Source organism: Triticum aestivum, chromosome 6B (assembly GCF_018294505.1).
Source record: "Triticum aestivum cultivar Chinese Spring chromosome 6B, IWGSC CS RefSeq v2.1, whole genome shotgun sequence".
NCBI classification, from domain to species: domain Eukaryota; kingdom Viridiplantae; phylum Streptophyta; class Magnoliopsida; order Poales; family Poaceae; genus Triticum; species Triticum aestivum.
The window spans coordinates 306,779,761-306,790,557 of NC_057810.1; the positions used below are offsets into that span (position 1 = coordinate 306,779,761).

A 10,797-nucleotide genomic window follows, 5' to 3' on the forward strand; every position below is an offset into this window, starting at 1 on the left:
ACAAGTAGGGGCACAACACTTCCTTTGGCCCTAGCGGCCCGCTGCTATCTGTCCCTGATGATATCGGGAAGTTCATCATCACCAGATGGAATTTGAAAGACCACCTGCTTTTTGTGAGGACTTGGTCTAGTGCCTCGTCCAGCAGTGGCCTTGGTCTTCAGTAGAGTGGGACCGGTAGTTGAAGGGTGAGCTAAAGAACTCGTTGAGGCTCCTGAGGCAATAGATATTCCTGTGGCCCTTTGGCACATGGCGAGATGCACGGGTGCTGAGGACTTTGCCGGAGGAGCTGAGGGTTTTGAAGCTCGAGGAATTGGTGCAGCTTGAGGAACTGGGGCAGCTTGAGGAATTTGCCTCGGTGGCACTGAGGAAATTGGCCATAAGGGCATTGCAGAAGAGCTTGGCCGTGAGGGCATTGCAGAGGAAAGTGGTTTCTTTGCAGGCTTATTAGGCATGGCCTTCTTACTTGAAGAAGCCTCAGCAGTGGCAGCGGCAGCAGCAGAATCTTCATTGAATTTATGCACTGCTTCTTTGGCCTGCTTGGCCAACTTTGCTTGCCGCCTAGCCCACTCATCAGCATAATCCTCACCACATTTAAGGGTTGTTGGATCAGCTAGCTGGCCAGGTGCCAGAGGAGGTCTTGAGCACGAAGGGTTAAGAGCGAATTTCTTCATGTATTTGGGAGTAATATATCTGTACTCCCTTGATAACCCACAAGTGTAGGGGATAATTGTAGCCTCTTTCGATAACTAAGAGTGTCAAACCCAACGAGGAGCTAAAGGTAGAACAAATATCCTCCCAAGTCCTATCTGCCACTGATACGACTCTACGCACGCTTAGTGTTCACTTTACCTAGAACAAGTATGAAACTAGAAGTACTTTGTAGGTGTTGTTGGATAGGTTTGCAAGATAATGAAGAGCACGTAAATATAAACTAGGGGATTTTTAGATAAAGAAGCAATAAAGTAAATATAGCGAGTGTGGAAAAGTGGTGGTAGGAGTTGTGGAATTGTCCCTGAGCAATTGACTACGTTGCTAGATCGGTAATCACTATTGCAATTCTATTTGAAGGAGAGGCATAAGCTAACATACTTTCTCTTCTTGGATCATATGCACTTATGATTGCAACTCTAGCAAGCATCCTCAACTACTAAAGATCATTAAGGTAAAACCCAACCATAGCATTAAAGTATCAAGTCCCCTTTATCCCATACGCAAACAACCTACTTACTCGGGTCTGTGCTTCTGTCACTCACGCCGCCCACCATAAGCAAATCATGAACATATTGCAAACCCTACAGCGGGGATCCCTCATGCTTGCGCAACACGGAGAGCAACATAGGACAGCACCAATAATAAAACATGCAACTCAAACCAATCATAGCAATTCACCAATCACCGATAGGACAACGAAAATCTACTCAGACATCATAGGATGGCAACACATCATTGGATAATAATATGAAGCATAAAGCACCATGTTCAAGTAGAGGGTACAGCGGAATGCGGGAGAGTGGACCGCTGAATATAGATGGGGGAAGGTGATGGAGATGTTGGTGAAGATGGCAGAGGTGTTGGTGAAGATCGTGGTGATGATGATGGCCCCAGGCGGCGTTCCAGCGCCACCGGAAGCAAGGGGGAGAGAGACCCCCTTCTTCTTCTTCTTCCTTGACCTTCTCCCTAGATGGGAGAAGGGTTTCCCCTCTGGTCCTTGGCTCCCATGGCTTGGGAGGGGTGAGAGCCCCTCCGAGATTGGATCTATCTCTCTGTCTCTCTCTGTTTCTGCGTTCCCAGATCCTGCCCCTTCACCGTTTCTTTTATATCCGGAGATCCGTAACTCCGATTGGGGTGAATATTTCGCCCAGATCTTTCTCATAAAATTAGCTTTCTTGCGGCAAAAGAAGAGCATCAACCGCCTTACGGGGTGCCCAGGAGAGTCCAGGGCACGCCTGCCTCCCTGGGGCGCGCCCCCCTATCTACTGGCCCCCTCGGGCACCATCTTGCGTTGATTTTACTTCCCAAAAATCATAAATATTCCAAAATAATTCTCCATCTGTTTTTATCCCGTTTGGACTCGTTTGATATGGGTTTTCTGCGAAACATAAAACATGCAACAAACAGGAACTGGCACTAGGCACTGGATCAATATGTTAGTCCCAAAAATAATATAAAAAGTTGCCAAAAGTATATGAAAGTTGAATAATATTGGCATGGAATAATAAAAATTTATAGATACGACGGAGACGTATCATCCCTCCACTCTCTTGCCCATCTCCTTTCGATCCTCTGAATGCGCACTTTGCGCTCATTCTTCGTTTCCTTGCCATATTTTTCCTCATCAGGTGTGCAATACCCTGCATAGATGTCCGCAAGGATCAAAAAGGCAGTGTTTACTTCAAGCTTCTTTCCTCCTTTCTGAGGACGTTTACCGCCAGCCATTTTCTTTAGCTGAGGAATTTGCACAATTAAGTTCTCAGAAGATGTATGCAGCTTTTCTTTGAGGAATGTTGCAAATGATTTAAGTTTATGAGAACCTAGTGATTCAGCAGCTGACATGAGTACCTGTGAACAGAGTATAGATGTGAAGAATTTGAAGAGGTCATATGCGTTCTCAGAAGGTTTTGTAAGAATTGATGAAGTTTGAGGAAATTGACCCGATGTGTCTTGAAGAATTTTACTAAGCATTCTTTGTCTTAGGTTCCAGAGTTGTGCGGATCGTGAGATTCACACAATTGAGGAATCATGAGAAAAACGTCACTTAGAGAAACAGATCAAGAACTGAAGATTTGTTCTAGGTGTTTAGAGTGTGGAGGTTGAAGAATAAACACCTTTTGAAGATTTGATGAAAATCATTAGTAGAATAAATGCGGTAAAAGTAACTTTTAATTACCCTTGACGAAGAACACGAAGAACTAGAAGTGTAGATTTGGAAGTTCGTCGGCTCGGATCTTCCACGCGCTAACTTGGCGGAGGAAGACGTCTACGGTGGTGACGGAGGGAAGATTTCCTCGGTTGGCGCGAGTACGAGGGCGACGAGGGCGAGGCAGTGAAGCTCTTCCTCACCAGCGACGATGGAGGTAGCGGCGGCGCTAGGTTTTGAGAAGCTCGAGCGAGGGAGTGAGTTCGAGCGGAGTAAAAGTGAAATGAAGAAGGGGAGGGGTATTTATAGCGGAGATGAATAACTGTTTGCCCGAAGAATTTGGACGAACGTGCCCCTGACCCTTCTCATTCGCGCGACATGTGTCACCCACGTACTGTGAAGTGGAGATCGTGTGAGATCATGGGTGAATAGAAAATTATATCATGGAATGCGTAATAGTTTGAGCGGCAAAAGCCGAAAATTTCAGATAAGAATATATTAAAGTGTCATTCGCAATTTCTTTAGCTGACAAGGACACGGCAAAGAATTTGAACGAGTTTCAAATAGAACGTACATGAAGAATTTTTGAACAGACTGGGTTTAGTTTAGCATAGAGGGGCAAGGGTCCGGTCACATTCACTTAGCAGAAAAATCAACTTAAAGAATTAGCAATAAGTGAATACTGTAGAGGACATAAACTCATATATATATATAGTCAAATGAAGAACAACGACGGAAAGAGTGAAGACAATGCAAAGTTGAAGGATTTGAAAAACTGAGGAATTTCAAAACTGAAGAAAAAAAAACTCAAATGAAAGATTTTCAACTTTGGTTGGTGGCGTAACCCACCATATAAGAAAGCTGATTTCAGACACCGCGTACAATTCTCGTAGGGTGTTCAACGAGATTTTGTACAAGTAATAGTACGAAATTATTTTGTTCCAATATTCTGTTTTCTCAATAAGTTAAACATAGTGATAGAGCAAGGAGTGCCCATGTAATATATGTTCAAAATGCATGGCCTCGTGTGCATGCAAATATGCAAAAGGTGTGCTCGTGCAGGGAGAAGTTCTAAGGGTGTGTGCCTAACTTCTTATCCTAAAAGGGTTATACATGTGCACGTAAAATGCTCATGGCATAGTCTTCGGCCTAATTGAAGAAGATGCATTAATGGGCTATAATGGCCGGGTGATTATGGCATAGTTACATGAAATATACGGGCCCTTATAAAGCAACAACGTACATGGGATATGCATGTACTGACATCGGGTGTACACTATACGTGACCACCTTCAAGTTAAGTGATGGAATTGGCAAATAATCGGCAAGCTAGAAAAGGAAAATATGGAAATAAGTGCAACCGACCCACGAGAATCACATAGAAAGGAATAGGTGGCAAATAACAAGGTATGTGTCTATATATTTTCTTTTCTTCATGCAGACTTGGGTGTCAAGAAGAACCGAAAGAAGATCGGCGGTCGGACGTATGTGCTCCACATACCATCCATTCAACTCCGTCGACTGACTATATAAAGCCAGCCAACCCTCAAGTACAAAGAGGGGACAACAATCATAACAGAAGAGAACGCAGGCCGGCCAGAAGGCGCGCCCGCAGCCACGGCACACTCGCCGGGCATGACGCACGCTGCTTGACCCTGTTCGGCGGCAGACGACAAGAGACGGAAGCCAGGCGCGCCCACGGTGGCGGCTGGTATGACGGCATCGGTCGCTACGGGGCACGCCGGACGGTACCACATGGTTGTTGCGTGTCCCTTCTGTTGCCCATGCATGTCCAAGGACACGTACTATGGATGCCGTTCGGATCTGCTAATTTACATCCGGATGAAAACAATTCGCTTTCATCTGTTTTCTGTGCCGTGCGATCTATGTGCTGAGATTCGTGTGTGACCCGTTATCTTGTCTCGTTTCCCTTATCGGGCCCGTGTGGTTGACCCATTATATTTTCCATCGCAACCCATGTCACCCTCCTCCTCCCAGCCCTTTTGTGACTTCAAACACGCAACCCCGAATAGAGTCGAGCGAGAGAGAGATAGCCATGGCGATTGGAGCTCCGCCTCGCCGCTCGATCTAGTGTTTTGGTGGTGGCTCGTCCGCGCTCTCCGTCGTGTTGCCCCGCTTCCTCCGCCTCCCTTCTGTTCCCGCCGTCGGGATCTGCGGCATCTCTCGGCCCCGCACCGACCCGTCCCCATTTCCGCCGCTGGCAATTTTGTTCGTCGGATTCGCCCCCCCCCCCCCCTTCCCTTTTTGTTGTTCCAGTGATCTGTTAGGTTGGGAGTTGGTTTTGTCTGTCAGATATGATGATTGTATCCATCCCCGCAGCTTTTTTCCGTGTAGATTTGTTTAGGTTAGTGCCGTTTCTGGGATGCGTTTGATTGATCTGCTAAGCGCGGTAGCTGGGATGTGCGTCAGTTTGATCTGCTGATCCGTAATTGATTGGTTGTTGGCATTCGAGTTATTCATGTGAGGCTGGCTTGCTTAGTTGTAGTAGTCTGATGTATTTAGTCAGTTCGAATGTATGTATTCTGTTCCCTGGCCTTTAATCCATAGACCATTTCTCTTCACTAGTATGTTTTAGTGGGTATGTGGTTTACTCTGTAATTCCTTTTTTGAATTTACAGTGCAATCCCCATTGTTTTTTAGTGTGATTTTCAGTGTATTTTATACTGGATTTTCATTGTAATTTTCTAGTGGATAGGTAGAATATTTGTAGTGTAAATCCAAAGCAATTTGTAGTGTAATCCCTGGTTATTTTATAGTGTAATTTCAGTGTATTTTGTCAGTGGATCTGCACTGTATTTGCTAGTGGAATAACAATGTATATGTCCTAATTGCAGTGTATTTTTGTCAGTGGGGTTGCACTGTACTCCCTTCATCCGGAAATACTTGTCATCAAAATGAATGATAAGAGATGTATCTAGAACTAAAATACGTCTAGATACATTCACTTTTATCCATTTTGGTGACAAGTATTTTTGGACGGAGGGAGTATTTGTTAGTGGAATTACAGTGTATTTGTCAGTGATGTACAGTGTAATTTGATAGCTGATTTATAGTGTAATTGCCATGGATTTGCACTGTATTCTCTAGTGGAATTACAGTGTAATTCACTTGAATTTTTATAGTGGAATTGCGTTGTGGATTTACAGTGTAATTGATAGCTGATTTTACAGTGTAAATTCAGTGTAATTTACAGTGTTATTGGTAGCAGAGGAATTGTGACTGTTCTTGTGATGCATCGCTAGTTTGTAAGTTCTTGTGATGCATCTGATTCCAGTGTATTTCTTAGAGGATTTAGACTGTAATTATATTCAGATTTACACTGTAATTTTCATCGGAATTCCAGTGTATTTTTCTTAGTCGGTGATTACAGTGTACTTACAATGTAATTCTCAGTTGGTTTCCACTCTAATTCGCAGGGAATTTCTACACTGTAATTCTCGGTGGGTTATGTAGTGAAATAAAAGAGATGTAGACTGTAAATGCTATCAATGAATTTCTTCTTTATATTTTTGTTATGTTTTATCCCTTCTGCCGTTTCATCTCAGACTTTTTGTCCTTTTCTTTGCGTTTGTACATATTTAGGTTATAGATTAAAGTATGGGGAAACTCATGAAGGCTTTTGGTAAGGGAACTTCTGCTGCTTGTGTTGAAGATTGTGATGATTCAGATGGGGATCCTTTTGTCCCCAATGATTTTGCCGAGGATGATCCTTTTCAAGCTTTGGAGGTTATATTTCTAATTTGATTTTTTATTTCTTTTATTTCTTGCTTGGTAGCTTATTTGTTCCGGGTTTTTAGTTCATTCATTTGTTTCATCTATTAACTGCAGGAAGGTCAAATGGATGATCCTTATTTGGAGAAAGCTTTGTATGAGTTCTACGTGTCTCATGTAAGTGTGGTGCTGTAGTTAACGCTTTTGTACCAGTTTCTTCTGTTAATGCTTTTTTGTACCAGTTTCATTTTTGTATCAGTTAATGCATGTTTGTAGTTAATGGATAATTCCTCTTTTTATGTTTTTGCAGAAAGTGAATTGCTTAAAACGGAAGATTACAAATGCTGGAGCTCGCAATGTGGTATTTTATTTTTTGTTGTTTATATTTCCTTTTTTGCATGCAACTTCTCTATGATAGATATGGATATAAGTTTTAGATAAGTCCTTTTGTAATCTTCATCGTATCTATTTTTTTGTGGAATGGCTATTGATGCACAAGAACCTATTCCATATAGTTCTAGTTGTTGTTGCTAGATGTCTTTCTTTTGTTTCCTTTTAATGTAATTTATCTTGATTTTTTCTTTTGTTTGTGTTTCTTGTTGTGTTGTAGAAGCGCAAGAGGTCTTCTGATTTTCCTGTAGCCACTACATTCACTAGATACTCTGGCAAGTTGTTCTTCACCGTTATTGGTGGCTTGTCTCTTAGGCAAGTCCGTGTTCTTCAGAGCTACAGGGCAGATTGCCTTCTCAAATTTGTGAGGACAGAGGTGCCTCTTAGGTTTGTCAAATGACAGTGTCCAAATTTGATCTTGCTTCAGAGATTCAGATTAGGAAGAAGTTTATTCCGATTCCCAAATATGTCAAACATGACATCTTAGACCTTCCTGTTGATGGTGAGCCCATTATGTCTGATGTTGAGGCTGGGCGTGAGTTTATCTTGTCCCATTTCAATGTGACCAGCATCCCACCGGTTTTTTTCTTCTGCAATACACTCAAATCTGAAGAATTGCCTAATGAAGACATTTTCATCTGCTTCATGTGTATTGCCTTGTCCACTTTCTTGTGTCCAAATTCAAGCCTTTCTCCTAGTTCCAAATATCTCCACATTTTCAGAGATTGTAGTTCTGTGATGAACTATGATTTATCTAGATTGGTATATGAGAGTCTCCTTGGCAATATTAAGAAGTTTAAGGATTCTATGAAGGTTGCTTCTATGAGATCAATGACATTTGGCGGTTGTCACTACGCATTCGCTGCGAGTCTTGATTTTTACAGTGTAAATTTAGGTAGAATTATAGTGTAATTGTAGGTACATTTACACTATAATTCCTACTATATTTACACTGTAATTGTAGATCGATTTTACAGTGTAATTCTAGGTCGATTTCACAGTGTAATTCTAGGTAAAATTACAGTGTAATTCCTACTATATTTACACTATAATTGTAGGTCGATTTTACAGTGTAATTCTAGGTACATTTACACTGTAATTCCTACTATCTTTACACTGTAATTGTAGGTCGATTTTACAGTGTAATTGTAGGTACATTTACACTGTAATTCCTACTATATTTTACACTGTAATTCTAGGTACATTTACACTGTAATTCCTACTGGATCTACACTGTAATTCCTACCGGATTTTCAGTGTTTTTCTTAGTGTAGTAGATTTTACAGTGGATTCAAACTGGATTTACAGCGGTATTTATAGTGTAAATCTTAATGTAATTTTAGTTGATTTTATAGTGTAATTTTAGTGGTTTTTGTCATTTCCTTTTTAATTGTGTGTGGTTAGTTTTAGATTAGAGATGGGAAATTTTTGCCTTGTAATGTTGGGTTCTTTTTCTCCTTTCTCGCTGCTTTGCCTGGCTGGGTTGTAAAGGAGGCTAGGGGAGCTTGGCTTTGATGTAATTTTCACGGACCTTTTTTTAGGTGAACTTGGTTCAATCCGTACTGCTGTAACATGGTTTGTACTTTGTCTTCCTTTTGGTTAAGCTATTCTTGTAGCAAAGAGATTGACAATTTTGGTGTATTTACACTGTAATCTTTATTGGGTTACAGCGTAATTCTTAGTAGAGTTACACTATAATTCTTTGTGGGTTTTACACTGTAATCTTAGTGTTTTTAGCCTGATTGTGTTACTTATTTTTTCTGATAATTTCTATTTTCAGTGTTTATGTTAATGCTAATCAATATTCAGTGTAAACAAGTATCAGTTCATAGCAGTTTACACTTCTAAAGTTACTTATATTCGGTCATTCAACAGGAAGTGTCTAAACTAGTAGATCAAAGTTTCTTAATAGTGTTTTAGTTTTTTAGTTTCCAAAGTTTGTGGAAATAGTCACATATTCTCTCAACTGCAGTAATCCTCAACCTTGTATATTTTCAACTAGTTTTACCTAAATGGAATTGCTAGCCTAGTAGTGTGTTTTTGTTCCTTGTATTTGTCCCCTAAATGGAATTGCTAACCTAGTGATCTTTGAGTGTGTTTTTGTCCCCTGTAGTGTGTTCCTATTCTGCAAATCTAGAAACCAATGATTTGGGCATCTAGTTTTCAGTATATAGTGTTCTTGTGATCATAGACTAGTAGTACATGTGACCATGTTCTAGTTGTTCCTAGGATTTGTGCTGGTTCTTTCTTAGTGTGCTTATGTTCTTTTTCCATCTGTTCTTTCTTCCAGATTTCTTCAGGCAGGAGGGAGACGATAGGAGGTGATGAACGCATAGGAGGGGGCGAGAAGGGGTGTTTACCTATGTTTTTCCTGCTTCTCTAGCCATATTGTTGAAGTTTGTGTACCAGATCTTGGAGGAATCACCCTCTCTGGTGGTGCTTCTCCATGTTCGTCCACGTATATGTGGTTGTTCCAGTGCATTTTGTCAATGCAGTTAACTTTTTTGAGTGGATTTTACACTGTAAAACTGTTGAAATTACAGTGTATTTATTTGTGGTTTACAGTGTTTTTTATAAGTGGATTTGCACTGTAATTTCTATCTGGATTTACACTGTAATTCATATCTGGGTTTACAGTGTAATTCCGGCTGGTTTATAGTGTAGTTCTTTGTCGATGTTGCAACTTCGATATGATTTACACTGTAAATCTTAGTTCAAATTTGGTGTACTTTTAGGTTATTTTACACTGTAATTCTCATTGGATTACAGTGCATTTTTAAGTGGACTTTCCTTTGTAATTCATTAGTGTATTTTGTTAGTGTAATTTTAGTACTTTCTCAGTGGAATTTTTACTATTATTTAAGCAGTATTTACAGTGTAATTCCTTTTGTGTATTTCAAGCGGAATTTACACTGTAAATCATTGGTGGATTTACAGTGTAATTTTAGTGGATTATACACTTTTTTTGCAAGTTTCATTACTAGTGGAATTTCAGTGTTTTTAGTGGAATTACCGTGCTTTTTTAGCGGTTTCTACTCTGTCATTATTAGTGGTATTGTTAGTGTATTTTTAGCCCTTTGTATGTAGTTCATTCACAGCAACAACTGTAATTATCCAGCTGTGTGGTTAGATGTCATCAGATTGGTCCTTTTCCTCTTGTAGTTAGCTTAGCAACCCCTGTTGTGTGCGGGTTTGAAAAGCTTGGGGTGTCGACCCGTTTAAAGTTTGCAGTGTGGTCCTGTTTTAAAAGTGAGGGACAGAAAGAACAGGGGACATGGGGCACGGGACAGGGACACTTTTCATCCTTCAGTTGGCTGAAAAAATATGGATGAAAGCGAATTAGATTTCATCCGGATATAGAATAGACAGTCCCTTGTTGTTTCTTGCTTTCTTCTTCTCCGTTCTTTACCAGGGGTTCATGAGGAGAGACACACGACCAGCCTCGGCAAAGAGATGCAGCCAGCCGTGAGAGACGCGCCCACGGCGGCGGCGCGTAGGGCCGGCGGTTTGCTCGTGGCGGTGCAAGCATAGGACGCGGCGGCGGCAGCTGCAGAGACACCCGTCCGAGCTCCACGACGCGGAGCCACACACTCGGTGGCGGTGATGAGTGCGCTGGCAATAGGTTGCCTCCGACTGGTGACAGGCTGCCCGCAAGCAAACCAGCTTCTCTGAGATGGAGAAAAGGGAGCAGAGCAAGCCCTACTAATTTATTGTAGTACTTCCTTGTCTTTCATCCTATAGGTGTTACAGCAAGAGAAGGAGAAGTCCACCTAGCAAGACACAAACACCCGAGGAGGAACTCACGCACGCAGGTAGCC

General features: G+C 41.5%; 1 protein-coding gene across 7 annotated transcripts; it reads left to right on the forward strand.

The window, feature by feature from the left end:
• Positions 1-4,824: 4,824 nt before the first annotated feature.
• Positions 4,825-9,777, forward strand: LOC123137032 (uncharacterized). 7 transcript variants are annotated; one of them, XM_044556571.1, is made up of 6 exons: positions 4,825-5,086; positions 6,295-6,353; positions 6,461-6,604; positions 6,707-6,766; positions 6,900-6,950; positions 7,200-8,464. In XM_044556571.1, the coding sequence occupies exons 3-6, from the start codon at positions 6,476-6,478 to the stop codon at positions 7,377-7,379; spliced, it is 420 nt and encodes a 139-aa protein (XP_044412506.1). In that variant the 5' UTR covers positions 4,825-5,086; positions 6,295-6,353; positions 6,461-6,475; the 3' UTR covers positions 7,380-8,464. The 7 variants fall into 7 exon arrangements, 6 of the variants coding, with proteins under 6 accessions (XP_044412506.1, XP_044412505.1, XP_044412504.1 ...); XM_044556570.1 differs by having other exon boundaries at positions 6,295-6,318; XM_044556569.1 differs by lacking the exon at positions 6,295-6,353 and having other exon boundaries at positions 4,828-5,086.
• Positions 9,778-10,797: the final 1,020 nt, after the last annotated feature.

Excerpts from the sequence above, each read along its gene's own strand:
- LOC123137032 (XM_044556571.1), top strand. The coding sequence starts at position 6,476 with ATGGGGAAACTCATGAAGGCTTTTGGTAAGGGAACTTCTGCTGCTTGT. Across the intron at positions 6,767-6,899 it reads ATGAGTTCTACGTGTCTCAT|AAAGTGAATTGCTTAAAACG; the intron begins GTAAGTGTGGTG and ends ATGTTTTTGCAG. Across the intron at positions 6,951-7,199 it reads ATGCTGGAGCTCGCAATGTG|AAGCGCAAGAGGTCTTCTGA; the intron begins GTATTTTATTTT and ends GTTGTGTTGTAG.